We start from the raw sequence: 18457 nt of genomic DNA, 5'->3' as shown, positions 1-18457 counted from the left end.
TTCTCTAAATAGAAAATTGTTTAAGGGTCGTCTGGGTGGCCCAACTCTTGGTTTCAGCTGGCGTCATGATCTCAGGGTATGGGGATAGAGCCCTCTGTTGGGCTCCACACTCAGCATGAAGCCTGCTTGAGATTCTTTCCCCCTTCCCCTCCTTACCCCACTCACTCTCAAAAATCTTAATAAAAGAAAACTATTTGAGCAAATTATATTATCCCCCACCTCTCTCTTCAGAAGGATCCCTGCTGGATTTCCTTCAATAGGTCTTACCAGGCCTTTTTGATTCCAGCTTTAAAAACAAAATAAAACCAAAAAATCCTCAGATTTAAGTACCTCTCAAATACTAAAATATACTACAAAACTATATAACCAATATTTTAAAAGGATAGTAATGGCATCAAATATACAGACAAATCAATGGAACAAAACAAAGTTAAAATAATCTCAGATTTTTATGGAAACTTAGTATATGATAAAGATAATCTTGTCAAACCTCTGAGGAGAAGATGGATGTTTCAATAAGTTTGAAACAGTTAACTACACATTTTGGGGAAAACCTGCATCCCTACTCACTTCTCATTCCAGATACATCTCATATATGAAGGGAAAAAAATACCAGAAGATAATACGAAGGATTTTTAAAACTAATCTTGGAATAGAGATCTTTTTAAGCAAGAAACAAAAACCTAGATAGAAATCAAAGTTTAATAAACTTAGCTATATAAAAACATAAAACTTCTTTTCAACAAAAACACAAAAAGTCAAAAGACAGATAACTAGAAGCAATGCAAAGCAGAGATGAAAAATACTAATTTTCTTAATATATAAAAACTACAGGGGCACCTGGGTGGCTCAGTTGTTGAGTGGTTGCCTTTAGCTCAGGTCGTGACCCCGGGGTCCTGGGATGGAGTCTGACATCATGCTCCCTACAGGGAGCCTGCTTCTCCCTCTGCCAATGTCTCTGCCTCTCTCTTTGTGTCTCTCATGAATAAACAAATAAATTTAAAAAAGAACTATATAAAAAAAATTCTTGTAAATTAAAAATAAAAAAGCCAGAAACTCAATAAAAAAATGGGCAAAAAGTATAGACAGTTCACAAGGAAAGAAATAAAAATTGCCAATAAAAATGCAGAAAGACGATAAACTCTCTTAAGAAATGCAAATTATGAGACATAATTTTTTTACTACCAAAAATATAAGATATTTTATAAAACCCAGTTTTGACCAGGAAATAGAAATGTAAATTAATGCAACTTCTCTAAAGGGCAATCAGGTGATACTTACCAAAATATTTAATCATAATCATTTGACTCAGCAATTTCAATTCCAGGAATTTAGCTTATAAATGTTTGGGAACAAGTTCACAAAGATGTATTAAGATGGTTGTTGCAGCATTTTTTGAAACAGCAAAAACTCTGAACAACCTAAATGTCCAGCATTAAGATATAGTGATACACACACAGAATATATATGTCCACATATGCATAAAACTTCTTGAGAAATATAAAAGAAACTGCTTTAAGTGGCTATCACTGGGGAGTAAGACTGGGAAATAGAAAATTTGACTTTTTATCATATACCTTTTTGTACAGTTTATATTTATTCTTATCCTATGCACCTATGTAAATGTATTTACAATTCTTACAATTGATAATTTAATAGTAATTTAAAAAAAAATAACTTTCCTCAGAATATATACCAGTTCAAAATAAACTTTGCCTCTAGTTGAGGGTAAGGGATAAGACCAAACTTAGGGAATAAGAGCACTTGAACATAATCTCTTTTTAAAACAAAACAAAACAAAAAATAAAATCTAGCAAAATGTTAGTAATTGTTAACTCTGGGGTTATTTGACTTATTATCTTTTTATACTCTTCCGTATTTTTTTATCTTTCGAAATAAAAAATGTCATTGAGAGGGGAAAAAAAAAAACATAAAATAAAACCTTTCCTGGACCCCACAGTCCTCTCCACTTCCTGTCAATTCTCTCCCCTCCCACTCAAACTTCATAAAAACATTGTGAACAGCTTTCTCTAGCTCCCCAACTCCCATTCACCTGTCAAGGCAAGCTGACTTCCACAACTGGCTTCACCCCACCTGCACAAGAAACTCCTTTCATAAAGTCACCAGTGACTTCCATGTTGCTAAAGCCAAAGAATGTTAAGTTCTTATCTTTTGGGATCTCTCAGCAGCACACAGTTGTAACACCAACATGGTTAACCACTCTTTCCTTCTTAAAACACTCTCCTTTTGACTGACATCAAATTGTACTATGCTGGCTTTTTCCTACCATTTTGGCCTCCTTTTTTTCAACCTCATTAGACATCTCTTTTACCCTCTACTCACCTTTTTTTTTTTAAAGATTTATTTATTTATTTAAGAGAGAGCAAGAGAGAATGCGAGCACATGTACTCTAGCGGGGGGAAGAGCAAAGGGAAAGGGAGAAAGAATTTAAGCAGACTCCCCACTGAGCATAGAGCCCCACTTGGGGCTTAATCCCAGGACCCTGACATCATGACCTGAAACAAAATCAAGAGTCAGGCACTCAACCTACTGAGCCACCAAGGCACCCCACTCTCTACCTCGCTTTTATTTTTTTTTATTTTTGATTTGATTTGATTTGATTTGATTTGATTTATTCATGAGAGACGCAGAGAGAGAGAGGCAGAGACACAGGAAGAGGGAGAAGCAGGCTCCATGCAGGGAGCCTGACGTGGGACTTGATCCCGGGTCTCCAGGATCAGGCCCTGGGCTGAAGGTGGAGCTAAACCCCTGAGCCACCTGGGCTGCTCTCTACCTCATTTTTAAATGTCAGAGTTCTTAAGGGCCTGATCCTTGGGCCTCTTCTCTACTTGTTCTCACATGACGTTTCATTGCCATCACTGCAATTAAAATAGACAATATGATGGCTTCCAAATTTATAGTTTCACCTCAGACTTATATTTTAAATTCAAGATCAATGCATACAATTGTATACAATGGGCTACTTAATATATCCTTCCCACAGGCACTCCAATTAAACATGTTCAAAGCCAGACTCAATATCTTCTCCTTCAAACTGTTACATTTAAGGCAGTACATTCAAAATAATTATACAGATATCTCTCTATTGTAGTAGAAATGTATTGACCATGGATCAAGTAAGAAGAAAAAAGATTATAAAATATTATATATCAGACAGAGGGGCAAGATGGCGGAAGAGTAGGGGTCTTCAACTCACCTGACCCCACAAACTTACCTAGATAACTTTCAAAACATCCTAGACACCTATGAATTCGACCTGAGATTTAAAGAGAGAACAGCTGGAATGCTATGGAGAGAAAAGTTTTTGTTTCTAACAAGGTAGGAAGATGAAAAAATAAAATAAAAAAGAATAAAGTTGGGGACAGGAACCACGACTAAGCAGGGCTAAAGCAGAGTGGCAAAAGCCTCCAGGGCAGGAAAGTCCACGTCTAGAGAAGCAGGAACTTTAAAAATCCACACTGGAGTTTTCCCTGATGGAAAAATGCTTAGCAGGGAAATCGGGCAGAATAGCAAGAGGGGCAGGGAAGCCTCAAGATTCCTGGAGTCACTATAAGAGGAGGGCCACCCGCAAACTGTGGTTGGGTATTGGTAAAGGGCTGGAGCACCGCAGCCCCATGGGGCATTTAGGAGAAGCCTGTGGGTTAGGGGAGCTGGCTCCGGAGCTGCCTTTACCCTAGAGGCTGGCAACAGCAGGGTGGCTGTACCCCATTCTCTTCAGGAAAGGCAGCCCCCAGGGGCATGGGTCCAGCGGCACAGGGCCCCGGATCCCCGACCCAAGCAGACAAAGTTGGTGATCCTTCGTTCCCCTTGGGACAGGTGGAAGCATGGAGGGCACAGGAAAGTGAGAACTCTCCTGCCGCTGGGCGCCCAGCAAGCTGTGCAGATCAATGCACCTGCACCTGTCCCCAGGACCATCTAGGCCAGTGCAGACTGGGAGACTGCAGTTAGTTACTCACAGGGAGTGTGACTCCAAGAGCTGGAAATCTGGCCACAGCCATTTTTGCTTTTCCTCTTTGTTTTTTGTTTTGTTTTGTTTTGTTTTTTTGTTTTTTTTAAGATTTTATTTATTCATGAGAAACACAGGCAGAAGGGAGAGACACAGGCAGAGGGAGAAGCAGGCTCCCCGCAGGGAGCCCGATGTGCTTTTCCTCTTTGTTTCACATTGTGCCCGGGAGAGGCAGGGCCTCTAGGGAACAAAGGCCTCACAGGATAAACAGCTCATACTGAGCCCATCACCTGGCAAGCAGCGGGGCATCTCTGCCCAGGCACAGATGCCTGAGAATCAGCACACCAGACCCTCCCCCAGAACTGCTGGAAGTACAAGGGAAAAGAAAGTTTACTGAACAAGCAGCACTGGGAAGGTCCAGGACTGAGAGAAAATAGTATATAGAACTAGAGGGTCCTTTTTTTTCCTTTTTCCATTACGATGCATTTTTATATCAGACTAAAAATTTCCAATATTTTTTCTCTTTTCCCACATTAACTACAATATTTTACCAGCTCTTCATTTTTAAGTTTTTTCCTTTTTGACCTTCATATTTCTACAATTACATGTCATAGATATATTTTTCACTTATGGATTCCCTTCAACGTATTCAATTTAATTTTGGTAGATAGACAAGATATGAGTATTTGTTTTTTGTTTTTTTCTGCCTTGTTTTACAATGGTGGAAGTTAGTACCTTCTAACTTCCAACTTCTAACTTCTAACTCCTAACTCTTAACGACCAACATACACCCAGAACCAAGTAGAAAACTGTGTTGGTTCATTCTGTGAGATTTTATTCTCTTTCTTCCCATTCTGCCCCTCTCTTTTATCTTGTTTACATTTTGGTGGTCCATATTGGGGCTTTCTATAAGTATTTCTGCTTTATACAAATTTGGGATTGAGCATCTACCAACATACAGAACAAAATACACTCAGAACCAATAGTATCACACTCTAGGACCCCTCAGGTAAACTAAATTCTCTCTCCACTACCACTTCTTCACCACCACCATCCCCCAGCACCCCCTTTTTTTCTTTTTCCTCGTTTCTTTACTTTTTTTTTTACTTTTTTTTTCTTCTTCTTTGTTTTTGGTTTTTGGCTTTTTATTTTTACTACTTTCTTTTAAAATTTGTTTTTTACTTCAGTATCCTTTTGTTCTGCTGTTCTTTTTCTTTTATTTTCTGGTCTCTGACCTCTTCAGAATCTAGGATGTATTTTACTTAGGTCATGGTTGATATTTTTGACTCAGCCCACTCATTCAGCCACTCTACACTGGACAAAATAACTAGAAAGAAGAATTCACCACAAAAGAAAGAATCAGAAACAATACTTTCTGCAACAGAGTTACAGAATTTGGATTTAAATACGATGTCAGAAAGTCAATTCAGAAGTACAATTATAAAGCTACTGGTGGCTCTGGAAAAAAACTCAAAGGACTCTAGAGACTTTGTTACCACAGAATTAAGATCTAATCAGGCCAAAATTAAAAACAGATTAAACGACATACAATCCAAACTGAATGTTCTAACTGCTAGGGTTAATGAGATGGAAGAGAGAGTGAGTGACATAGAAGACAAGTTGATGGTAAGGAAGGAAGCTGAGGAAAAAAGAGAAAAACAAGAGCCCATGAGGAAAGGCTTAGGGAAATAAATGATAGCTGGAGAAGGAAGAATATACATCTAGTAAGTTTTCCAGAAGAGGCTGAGAGACAGGGAGGACCACAAAGTATATTTGAACAAATCATAGCTGAGAACTTCTCAAATTTGGGGAAGGAAACAGGAATTCAGATCCAAGAGATAAAGAGGACCCCCCCAAAATCAATAAAAACCATTCAATACCTCAACATTTAATAGTGAAACTTGCAAATTTCAAAGATAAAGAGAAAATTCTTAAAGCAGTTTGAGACAAGAGATTCTTGACTTATATGGAGAGAAATATCAGATTAACAGCAGACCTCTCCACAGAGACCTGGCAGGCCAGAAAGGGCTGGGATTATATATATAGGGTACTAAATGAGAAGAACATGCAGCCAGGAATATTTTATCCAGAAAGGCTAATTCAGAATAGAAGGAGAGATAAAGAGCTTCCAGGACAGGCAGAAACTGAAAGAATATGTGACCACCAAACTGGCTCTGCAGGAAATATTAAGGAGGGCCCTGTAAAAGAAAGAAGGAGCCCAAAGAAACAATCCACAAAAACAGGGACTGAATAGAATAGGTAATACAATGACACTAAATTCATATCTTTCAGTAGTTACTCTGAAGGTGAATGGGCTAAATGATCCCATCAAAAGATGCAGGTATTGGGTTGGATAAAAAAGCAAGATCCATCTATACGCTGTCTACAAGAGACTCATTTTAGACCTAAGGACACCTCCAGCCTGAAAATGAAGGGCTAGAGAACCATTTACCATTCAAATTGTCCTCAAAAGAAAGCTGAGGTAGCAATCCTCATATCAGATAAATTAAAGTTTACACCAAAGACTGTAGTAAGAGATGAAGAGGGACACTATATCATACTTAAAGGGTCTATCCAGCAAGAAGACCTAACAATCATGAATATTTATGCCCCTAATGTGGGAGCTTCCAAGTATATCAATCAATTAATAACAAAAGTAAAGAGATACTTAGGTAATAATACACTAATAGTAGGAAACTTCAACATGGCGCTTTCAACAAATGACAGATCCTCTAAGCAGAACATTACCAAAAAAACAAGGGCCTTAAATGATACACTGGACCAAACAGATTTCACAGAACTTTACATCCAAATGCAACTAAATACACATTCTTCTCAAGTGCACATGGAACTTTCTCCAGAATAGACCACATACTGGGTCACAAGTCAGGTCTCAACCAATAACAAAAGACTGGGATTGTCCCCTGCATATTTTCAGACCACAATGCTTTGAAACTAGAACTCAATCACAAAAAGAAATCTGGAAGACACTCAAACACATGGAGGTTAAAGAGCAACCTATTAAAAGATGAATGGGTCAACCAGGAAATTAGAGAAGAATTAAAAAGATTCATGGAAACTAATGGAAATGAAGATACAACCATTCAAAATCTTTGGGATACAGCAAACGTGGTCCTAAGAGGGAAATACATTGCAATACAAGCCTCCCTCAAAAAAATTGGAAAAAGCTCAAATACACAAGCTAACCTCACACCTAAAGGAATTGGTGAAAGAACAGCAAGTAAAACCTACACCAAGCAGAAGAAGAGAGATAATAAAGATTCGAGCAGAACTCAATGAAATAGAGACCAGAATAACTGTAGAACAGATCAACAAAATCAGGAGTTGGTTATTTGAAAGAATTAATGAGATAGATAAACCCCTAGCCAGCCTTATTAAAAAGAAAAAAAAAAAAACTCAAATTGATAAAATCACGAATGAAAGAGATCACAACCAATACCAAGGAAATACAAACGATTTTAAAAACATATTATAAGCAGCTATATGCCAACAAATTAGGCAATCTAGAAGAAATGGATGCATTTCTGGAAAACCACAAATACCAAAACTGGAACAGGAAGAAATAGAAAACCTGAACAGGCCAATAACCAGCAAGGAAATTGAAACAGTCATCAAAAACCTCCCAAGACACAAAAGTCAGGGCCAGATGGCTTCCCAGGGGAATTCTATCAAATGTTTAAAGAAGAAATAATACCTATTCTACTAAAGCTGTTTTGAAAGATAGAAAAGAAGGCAATACTTCCAAATACATTTTATGAGGCCAGCACAACCTTGATTCCAAAACTAGACAAAGACTTCACCAAGATACTAGCCAATAGGATCCAACTGTGCATTAAGAGGATTATTCACCATGACCAAGTGGGATTTGTTCCCGGGATGCAAGGCTGGTTCAACACTCATAAAGCAATCAATGTGATAGATCACATCAACAAGAGAAAAAACAAGAACCATATGATCCTCTCAATAGATGCAGAGAAAGCATTTGACAAAATACAGCATCCATTCCTGACTAAAACTCTTCAAAGTGTAGGGATAGAGGGAATTTTCCTCAATATCTTAAAAGCTGTTTATGAAAAGCCCAAAGCGAATATCATTCTCAATGGGGAAAAACTGAGAACCTTTCCTCTAAGATCTGGAACACAACAGGAATGTCCACTCTCTCCACTGTTATTCAACATAGTACTAGAAGTCCTAGCCTCAGCAATCAAATAACAAAAAGATATAAAAGGCATTCAAATTGGCAAAGAAGGGACACATGGGTGGCTCAGGGGTTGAGCATCTGCCTTTGGCTCAGGGAATGATCCTGGGATCCACAATCGATTCCTACATCAGGCTCTCTGCAGGGATCCTGCTTCTCCCGCTACCTGTGTCTCTGCCTCTCTCTCTCTCTCTCTCTCTCTGTGTGTGTGCGTGTGTGTCTCTCATGAATAAATAAGTAAATCTTAAAAAAAAACTGGCAAAGAAGTCAAACTCTCCCTCTTCGTAGATGACGTGATACTGTATATAGAAAACCCAAAAGACTCCACCCCAAGATTGCTAGAACTCATACAGCAATTCAGCAATGTGGCAGGATACAAAATCAATGCACAGAAATCAGTGGAATTTCTATACACTAACAATGAAACTGAAGAAAGAGAAATTAAGGAATCAATCCCATTTACAATTGCACTCAAAAGCATAAGATACCTAGGAATAAACCTAACCAAAGAGGTAAAGGATCTATATCTTAAAAACTACAGAACACTTCTGAAAGAAATTGAGGGAGACACAAAGAGATGGTTTGTCTACACCGCCCTTAATGAACCAACCATAGATTACGGCTTTCAGAGGTTGCAGAAAGTGATCCCAAGACATCTGGGTGATCCCGAAAGGTTACCCAAGAAGCCATCTCTGATTTTCAAGGCAGAGTTGAAAACACAAAATGAAAAATGAAGTCATAACATTACGACTATTTTACATTCCATCCCTGTGTGCACCCAAGTCTTGACCACCTCTGAGTTTTATTAACACAATAAAACCTTTTAGACATTTAAAAAAAAAACATTCCATGCTCATAGATTGGAAGAATAAATATTGTGAAAATGTCTATGCTACCCAGGGCAATTTACACATTCAATGCAATCCCTATCAAAATACCATGGACTTTCCCAAAGAGTTGGAACAAATAAGATTTGTATGGAATCAGAAAAGACCCTGAATAGCCAGAGGAATATTGAAAAAGAAAACCAATGCCAGATTTCAAGCTGTATTACCAAGCTGTGATCATCAAGACAGGATGGTACTGGCACAAAAACCGACACACGGATCAATAGAACAAAATAGAGAACCCAGAAATGGGCACTCAACTCTATGGTCAACTAATATTTGACAAAGCAGGAAAGACTATCCACTGGAAAAAGGACAGTCTCTTCAATAAATGGTGCTGGGAAAATTGGAACAACCACATGCAGAAGAATGAAACTAGACCATTCTCTTACACAAAGATAAACGCAAAATGGTTGAAAGGTCTAAACGTGAGACAGGAATCCATCAAAATCCTAGAGGAGAACACAGGCAACACCCTTTTTGAACTTGGCCACAGTAACTTTTTGCAAGATGCATCTATGAAGGCATGGGAAACAAAAGCAAAAATGAACTATTGGGAATTTATCAGGATAAAAAGCTTCTGTACAGCAAAAGAAACAATCAAACAATCAAACAAACTAAAAGAAACAATCAAACAGACTAAAAGACAACCTACAGAATGGGAGAAGATATTTGCAAACGACATATCAGATAAAGGGCTAGTATCTAAGATCTATAAAGAACTTACTAAAATCAACACCCAAGAAATAAACAATCCAATCATGAAATGGGCAGAAGACATGAACAGAAATTTCACCAAAGAAGACATAGACATGGCCAACAAGCACATAAGAAAATACTGCGCATCACTTGCCATCAGGGAAATACAAATCAAAACCACAATGAAATACCACCTGACACCAGTGAGAATGGTGAAAATTAACAAGACAGGAAACAACAAATGTTGGAGAGGATGTGGAGAAGGGGGAACCCTCTTGCATTGTTGATGGGAATGCAAACTGGTATAGCCCCTCTGGAAAATAGTGTGGAGGTTCCTCAAAAAGTTAAAAATACAGCTACCCTACAATCCAGCAATTACACTACTGGGTATTTACCTCAAAGATACAGATGTAGTGAAATGCCGAGAGACCTGCACCCCAATGTTCATAGCAGCAATATCCACAATAGCCAAACTGTGGAAAGAGCCATGATGTCCTTTGACAGATGAATGGATAAAGAAGATGTGGTCTATATACACAATGGAATATTACTCAGCCATCAGAAAGGACGAATACCCACCATTTGCTTCGACCTGAATGGAACTGGAGGGTATTATGCTGAGTAAAATAAGTCAATCAGAGAAGAACAATCATCATATGATTTCACTCATATGGGGAATATAAGAAATAGTTATAGGGATTATAAGGGAAAGGAGGGGAACTGAGTGGGAAAAATTAAAGGAGATAAACCATGAGAAACTCGTAAGTCTGGGAAACCAACAAAGGGTTGCAGAAGGGGAGGTAGGCGGGGGGGTGGGGGTTGGGGTAACTCGGTGATAGGCACTGAGGAGGGCACTTGATGGGATGAGCACTGGGTGTTATACTATATGTTGGCAAATCGAACTTAAATAAAAACAAATGAAAAAAAAAAACATTACATATCAGGGTGCCTGGGTGGGGTCGTCAGTTAAGCATCTGACTCTTGCTTTCGGCTCAGGTCCTGATCTCAGGGTCATGGGATCAAGCCCCACATTTGGCTCTAAGCTCAGTGTGAAGTCTGCTTGAGGTCTCTCCTTCTCCCTCTCCTGCTGCCTCTTCTGCTTGAGCTTGCTCCCTCTCTAAAATAAATAGAGCTTTAAAAAAATTATGTGTAATTTGTTCCCATTACTGCAAAACAAAGCAAAAAATCCATCTACCTACCTACTTATCTATCTATCTATGAAGAGAAAAATAGAAAAAGACCTGTTAGGATACACAACAAAATATTAAACAATAATCTCTAGATGATACGATTACAGGTGATTTTTTTATTATCTGTGTTCTTCAGCTTCTTCTTGTATATAAGTGTTTCTTTTCTTTTCTTTTTTTTAAATATTTTATTTATTTATTCATGAGAGACACACAGAGAGAGAGAGGCAGAGACACAGGCAGAGGGAGAAGCAGGCTCCATGCAGGGAGCCCCATGTGGGACTTGATCCCGGGTCTCCAGGATCACACCCTGGGCTGTAGGCGGCGCTAAACCGCTGCGCCACTGGGGCTGCTCTAAGTGTTTATTTTCCATATTCTTTTTTTTTTTAAAGATTTTTAAAATATTTATTCATGAGAGAGGCAGAGACATAGACAAAGGGAGAAGCAGGAGCCTGAGCTCTCTATGGGGAACCTGATGCAAGACTCAATCCCAGGACCCTGGGATCATGCCCTGAACCAAAGGCAGATGCTCAACCACTGAGCCACCCAGGCGTCCCTATTTCCCATTTTCTTTAAAATGAATGTTTTTCACTTTGATAATAAGATATTCAGTTATTTGTTTTAATCTCCTGATAGGATGCCATATGAAGTTCAGGCCATCAGTTACAAAATTTTCTTGCGTAAATAGTTTAACTTAAGTGTACTCAAGCTTTTCGGTTTAACTTCTCAATTGTAGGAAAGAAAAAGACCATGTTCTACAACACCACTAGGAAATCATCAGACGAATCAACAAGGGAGGACATTCTATAAGATAAATGATCTGACATAATCAAAAAGTCACTGTTATAGGAAAAAACAAGTGGTAGAACTGATTAGATTATCTAGATCAAAGGTGACACAACAGTGAAATACAAAATGTGAAAGAAACTTCATTGGCCTCTGCTTATAAACAACACCCACAAAAGACATTTTTGGGGAAAAAGACATTTTGGGGATAATTATGGAAACGGGTAGAATATTGGATCATATGGGAGCTTTACTATTAATTTTCATGAATGAGATAATGGTGTTCTGGTTCTTTAACAGAATGTATAGAAAGTCCTTATTTCTAGAAATGCATGCTGAGGTTTTTAAATGTGAGATATCATGATGCCCGATAGAGAAAGCGAAATGTCAACAGTTCAATCTAAATGGTGAGTGTTCACTGCAGTGTTCTTGGGGAAAAAATTCTTTTAAGACTATTAAGCTTCCAAATGGCAAGGACTGTATCCTCTCAATTCTGTATACCCAGCACCTAAAACACATCGTGGTACAATAAATATCTGTTGAGAAAATGAATAAATTAAAAGAAGCCCATATTTTGAGATGCTGGGCTTTGGGGCTGGTAGAAATGGTGATGCTCTACAAGTTGCTGCCATCTGCTGAAAAAATTAACAGATATAAAATCTTCTGTATTGCCTGGCATATATCAGGTACTCAGTAAATGTTAGTTCCCTTATTTTTTCCCATTCCTTTTCCCCTGATACTCTTTATAGACAAATGACAGATGTCATTAAAATCAAACAACTATTTGGAAATTTATCACATAATAGACAAACCAGAAAGGACAACTAATGGGGTTGAAACAGACTGAATTCATTGAGTTAATCAGAATGAATGGACATTCTTTTTGGACAAAATATTATATGAAAAGCCCTTGCCTAGACTATGACGGACATGAAAGAGAGGTCTGAAATAGTAGCAATCATAACTATAATAACTAACTTTATATATTTTACCTCACTGAATCTTTAAATTCACTGTAGGTTGTACTATAATTGTCCTCATTGTTTTAAGTGAGGAAAGCAAGGCATGGAGAAGTAGCCAAAGGTCACAGTGTAAGTATGTGGTAGAGCTGGGATCCAAACATACTAAAGAGCTCTTGCTCTTAACCACCACTTTCTATTCTTGCCCTTGTCCTATTCCATGTGAAGGGTGGAATGTACTTCTAGCCACTCTTCTCAAAGATATGTTAGGAATCTTTCTAGACAAAATTATTATAGAGTGTTACAGGGTCACTTAAAGCAAGCAGACTAGATAAGGAAGTAACCACATACCTGCAGAACAGATGGGATTTTCTCCTGAAGTCCTGAACCTAAAAAGAGGGAAAGAGTATGTTGAATAAAATTAGATACCCACATTTAATCTACACAGTAACCAAAACTTGTATGCTTTTCATCAAGGATAAGTCAATGCTAGATATTTCCTTATTCCTTCCTTCCCTTCTTTCCATAAACATCATTAAGTACCTATTATGTGCCAAACATCGTGAAGATGCAAAAATAAGTAAAATGTCTCTATATACGGCCTAGCTGGGAGAGAGGTATGTAAACAAATGTGATCCACAATTTCATGCTGATCCAGAACAAACACTTGTTCAAGATTTGATGGAACACCAAGTAAAGTGTGGTCATTCCAACTAGGGTGGTAAAACCATGCGACCTGTGTTTTAAAAATGAAGAACTGTTCTTGATTACTTAGCCTTAAGGAAAAGCATTCTAGGGAAAGGCGTGAAACTGGTATGCTCTGGGAAGAACAAACAGCTGGGTGTGAGTGGAACTTAAGCAACAGGGAAAAGGCAGATTGGTGAAAGAGATGAATCAAAGGCCACGTTGTGAAGAATCTCACGCTCTCTGCTAAGGAGTTTGATGTTTACTATATATAGGCAGTGGGAAGCTCCTAACAGAGTTTAAGTGCAGGGCCACTATGATCAAGTTTTAGAAAGTTAACCCTGGGGTCCCTGGGTGACTCAGCCAGTGAAGCGTCTGCCTTTAGCTCAGGTCATGATCTCCAGGTCCTGGGATCAAGTCCCCTGTCAGGCTCCCCACTTGGTGGGTAGTCTGCTTCTCCCTCTCCCTCTCTCTCCAGCTTGTATTCTCTCTCTTTTTCAAATAAATAAATAAACTCAGAAAAAGAAAAGAAGAAGAAGAAGAAGAAGAAGAAGAAGAAGAAGAAGAAGAAGAAAGAAAGAAAGAAAGAAAGAAAAGAAAAGAAAAAGAAAAGAAAGAAAAGAAAGAAAAGAAAAAGAAAAGAAAAGAAAAGAAAGAAAGAAAAGAAAAGAAAAGAAAAGAAAAGAAAAGAAAAGAAAAGAAAAGAAAAGAAAAGAAAAAAAAGAAAAGAAAAGAAAAAAAAGAAAAGAAAAGAAAAATTAACCCTGGCAGCAGGCGAGCGATGAATGGGATGAGGTGAGACTGAGGCAAGAGAACCAGTAAAGTGGTCCTTGCAGTAGCCCTGCAAAGAGGACAGAGAGGAAGGAACAGCAATGAGAACAATGAGAGCCAGACTGAATACAGAAGTTAAAGAATATAGAAGAGAATCATACGGCTCTGTTTGGCTCACCAGGTTATCAGATATTTTATTTGAACTCAGCATCCCGCAAAGTTTCAAAACTAAATTGTAGTACAAGTTGGAAACAAGCAGATCTGTGATTAAATGTTGACTGTACCATTTCCAAACTGTGACCTTCCATATGATCTTTCATATCTCTGTAACTCAGTTATCTCATCTCTTTAAAATGCAGATAATAATAGTATAATCTCATGGGACTGAAAATCTATCTTAAACTCTCTGAGCCAGTTTCCTTTTTTGTAAAATGACAAAATCTATATTTGTCCTGTAATGTTTTTGTAAAAATTAGAGAGAATGTATAAAATAGTTCTATAGTAAGCATGGTGCTATAGTAGTACTTACTGAATAGTCGTCTGATTAATGATGGGAAAATAGATTAAGATGGAAAAGAAATCATAGGAGAGAGGCTTCAATAAATGTAAAGGATTAAAGAAATCATGCAGGCTCATAAGTGCCATGCGATCCAGAGAGATATATAATTCATTGTTTTATATCATATGGCTGCCACACGTAAGACACTCAGTGAATATCTGCTGAATAGAGAAATAAATTACCAAATACCATTCATTACTACCTAGAGAGAAACAGTAGGGGGTAGCAAACTGTATATGCAAGGCAGTGGAAAAAAAAAACTTGGGTTTGAATCCTAACTCCAACTCATATTAGCTATGTCATCTTAGAGCAATTAGTTTACCTCTCTGGACCTCAGTTATTTATGTATAAAATTAAGATAATAAGACCCATTTCACCAGGTCACTATGAGGATCTATTCATTCATTAAACAAATACTTATTAAATGCCTAATATGTGCCAGACACCATTCTAGGCTCTAAGGATACAGCAGTAAACTAGACTAACAAAATCCTTAGGTACATAATGCTTGTATTCAAGGGGGTGGGTGGGGAAGACAATTTAAGTAACCATACATATACCTATATATAAAATGTGTCAGGTGGTGATACCTGCAATGAAGAAAAATAAAGCAAGGTAAGGAAATAATAAAGACTGATGGAGGGAGAGGACACTATTTTACATAGGGTAGTCAGGGAAGACCTCTCTAATGAGATGATATTTGGGCACAAACCTGAATGAAGTGAGGAGATCAAGCCATATGGATATCTTTTTTTAGAAAAAATTTTAATGGGCAGCCCAGGGGGCTCAGTGGTTTAGCGCTACCTTCAGCCCAGGGCCTGATCCTGGGGATCCAGGATCAAGTCCCATGTGGGGCTCCCTGCGTGGAGCCTGCTTCTCCCTCTGCCTGTCTCTGCCTCTCTCTGTGTGACTCTCATGAATAAATAAATAAAATCTGAAAGAAAAAAAAAGAAAAGAAAGAAAGAAAGAAAGAAAGAAAGAAAGAAAGAAAGAAAGAAGAGAAAAGAAAGAAAGAAAGAAAGAAAGAAAGAAAGAAAGAAAAGAAAGAAAGAAAGAAAGAAAGAAAGAAAGAAAGAAAGAAAGAAAGAAAAGAAAAGAAAGAAAGTAAGTTTAAGATTTATTTATTTATTTTAGAGAGAGTTCATGTGTGTGCAAGCACATAGGGGCAGGAGCAGAGGGAGAGGCACAGGCTCCGCGTTGAGCGTGGAACCCTGAGCATGTAACCAGTGTGGGTGGGGCTCGATCACACGACCCTGAGACCATGACCTGAGCCACAATCAAGAGTCTGACGTTCAACCAAGTACCCAGGCACCCCTAAATTTTTTTAAGTAGGGTCCACCCCCAATGTGGGCCTTGAACTCCCTGCTTAGCAGGGAATCTGCTTCTCCCTTTCCTTCTGCCCCTCCTCTGCTCCTGCTCTCTCTCTCTCACTCTCTCAAATGAATAAATAAAATCATTTTTAAACATTTTAAAAAATAAAAAGAATCATTTTGATTTTATTGTGAAGGATAAAAGGGAAAAGCAAAAGAAAGGGCCTAAGTTAAGAGGCAGGAGGATGGTAGTAAAGAAGATTAGAAGGAGCTGGTCTCTAGTAGTTTAGCAAAACAGAAAGCATGAGACCTGAAACTGGAGGTGACAAATGATTTTACTCTGTCTATATTTCAAAAGTAGAGCTGAGAGGATTGTTAAAGAATTGGATGTAAATTGAGAGAAATAACAGTGTCAAGGATGACTCCACGGACTTTGGCCTGGGCAACTAGATGAATGGAGTCATCATTTCCTGAGAATGGGGAAAAAGCAAAATGGCAGGGGAGTTAATACCCGAGATGCTCAGTAGACATTTAAGTGGAGATGATGAAAGAAAAATGATGGATGAAATACCCAGCAGAATGCAAATATTAACTATATTTAACCATTGTTATTAATATCCTTACCTTAAGAGAAAAAAGGCTTGCTTAAAAATGGTATCGGTCCTCAGACACAGCATCTATGGCAAAATAGTCATGTTAGAACAATCTTAATTATTCATAGCCTTCCAAGCACCGTTTCAGAAAGAGGCTAGAAACCCAAAGTAAACAATGCAAAAAGGGCCCCCAAATGCTCTTGTCTAGCAAAGAAGCTGTCCTTCAGTGAATCCTGAACATGAAGACAAATCAAGGTCTTCCACATTCTTATTCTACCCACTACAGAAAATGCTAAAAAAAAACAGAAGTCCCCCATCCATGCTGCCTTTTTTTCCCCTTTATTTTCCCTTTCTAATTTGATCTATTTTTTTTCTTATATCAATCAACAGTTATGCATCTGCCAAGCACAGGCACTATGGCAAAGGACTTAAACCATTCCCTAATTCTCAAAAGACTGCAAGACAATTTCACAGATGAGACTACTGAGGCTCACAGAGTTTATATTCCAAGAAATTATGGCTAATAAGTGTCTAAGAGGACTGTTTTACTCCACAAAAAAGTGTGCCTCTGTTACAGCACACTGTCTTAGTAATGATAATGACATCAATATCAACAAAACAATAATAATGAGAGGAGGCAGTAGCAATGGCAGCTTTCCTCTCTAAGTTTCCACCCTCCCTTTCTTTCAAACTCACTCTGCCCTGCTGGCACCCACTAGAAACAACAGTGGAATAGCTTTACTAAAGGAGTGTTTAACATAAAGGTCTTTTTATAAAGCAATTAGGTAATAAATTCTAAATGTCCTAAGGCCCCATAACATGAAGAGAAATTCCTATCCTCTAATGGTAACAATTTAATCAATATGTATATCATATCAATATCAAACAATCCTTTCAATATGTATATGTTAAAATCCTATTACACAAAAGAAAGTCTGAGAAACTGTCACAGACAAGAGAAGCCTAAGGAGACATGATGACTAAATGTAATATAATATTCCAGATGGAATCCTGGAACAGAAAAATGACATTAGATTTTATAAAATGAGGGCAGCCCAGATGGCTCAGCGGTTTAGCTTCGCCTTCAGCCCACGGCCTGATCCTGGGGACCCAGGATCGAGTCCCATGTCAGGCTCCCTGCATGGAGCCTGCTTTTCCCTCTGCCTGTGTCTCTGCCTCTCTCTCTCTCTCCTGAATAAATAAATAAAATCTTAAAAAAAAAAAGATTTTAAAAAATGAAAGAAATACGAATAAAGTATGGACTTTAATTAGTAATAATTATTAATTTCAGTTCATTATGAAAAGCATACCATACTAATGTAAGACAGTAATAGGCAAAACTGGATATGAGGTATATGGGAATTCTCTGTACTATCTTTGCAACTTATCTGTAATTCTTTTTTTTTTTTTAAGATTTATTTTTATTTATTCATGATAGACACAGAGAGAGAGAGAGAGGCAGAGACACAGGCAGAGGGAGAAGCAGGCTCCATGTCAGGAACCCGATGTGGGATTCGATCCCGGGACTCTGGGATCGCGCCCTGGGCGAAAGGCAGGCGTGAAACCGCTGAGCCACCCAGGGATCCCCATGTAATTCTAAAACAATTCTAAAATAAATATTATTTTTAAAAAGGCTATTATATGCCAACTACTGTGCTGAGTATTAAAGGGAATATAAAAACAAAATGTAACAAATAGACAAACTTTGAAAATATTATGCTAAGTGAAAGAAGCTAGTTAGAAAGAGAAAAATACTGTATGACTCCATTAATATGAAATACCCAGAACAGGCAAATCTATAGACAAAGAAAATAGATTAGTGGTTGATTAGAGCTG

At 38.0% G+C, this 18457-nt stretch overlaps 1 protein-coding gene across 6 annotated transcripts in view; it reads right to left on the bottom strand.

Annotated features, from left to right (window-relative positions):
* MRPL48 (mitochondrial ribosomal protein L48) overlaps nucleotides 1-18457 on the bottom strand; it is a 100692-nt gene that overhangs the window by 35955 nt on the left and 46280 nt on the right. For 4 of the 6 annotated variants that reach the window (XM_077866996.1, XM_077866998.1, XM_077867000.1 and 1 more), the window contains 3 exons: nucleotides 16653-16705; nucleotides 13056-13093; nucleotides 3236-3277 (listed from right to left, as the gene is read on the bottom strand). In XM_077866996.1, coding sequence (XP_077723122.1) covers nucleotides 3236-3277; nucleotides 13056-13093; nucleotides 16653-16705 — 133 coding nt within the window. The remainder of the gene's footprint in view (nucleotides 1-3235; nucleotides 3278-13055; nucleotides 13094-16652; nucleotides 16706-18457) is intronic. The other 2 variants (XM_077867001.1, XM_077867002.1) reach the window with 1 other exon arrangement.

This window comes from Canis aureus, chromosome 23 (genome assembly GCF_053574225.1).
Source record: "Canis aureus isolate CA01 chromosome 23, VMU_Caureus_v.1.0, whole genome shotgun sequence".
In the NCBI taxonomy this organism is placed as follows: Eukaryota; Metazoa; Chordata; class Mammalia; order Carnivora; family Canidae; genus Canis; species Canis aureus.
This window is presented reverse-complemented; position numbering and strand designations above follow the sequence as displayed.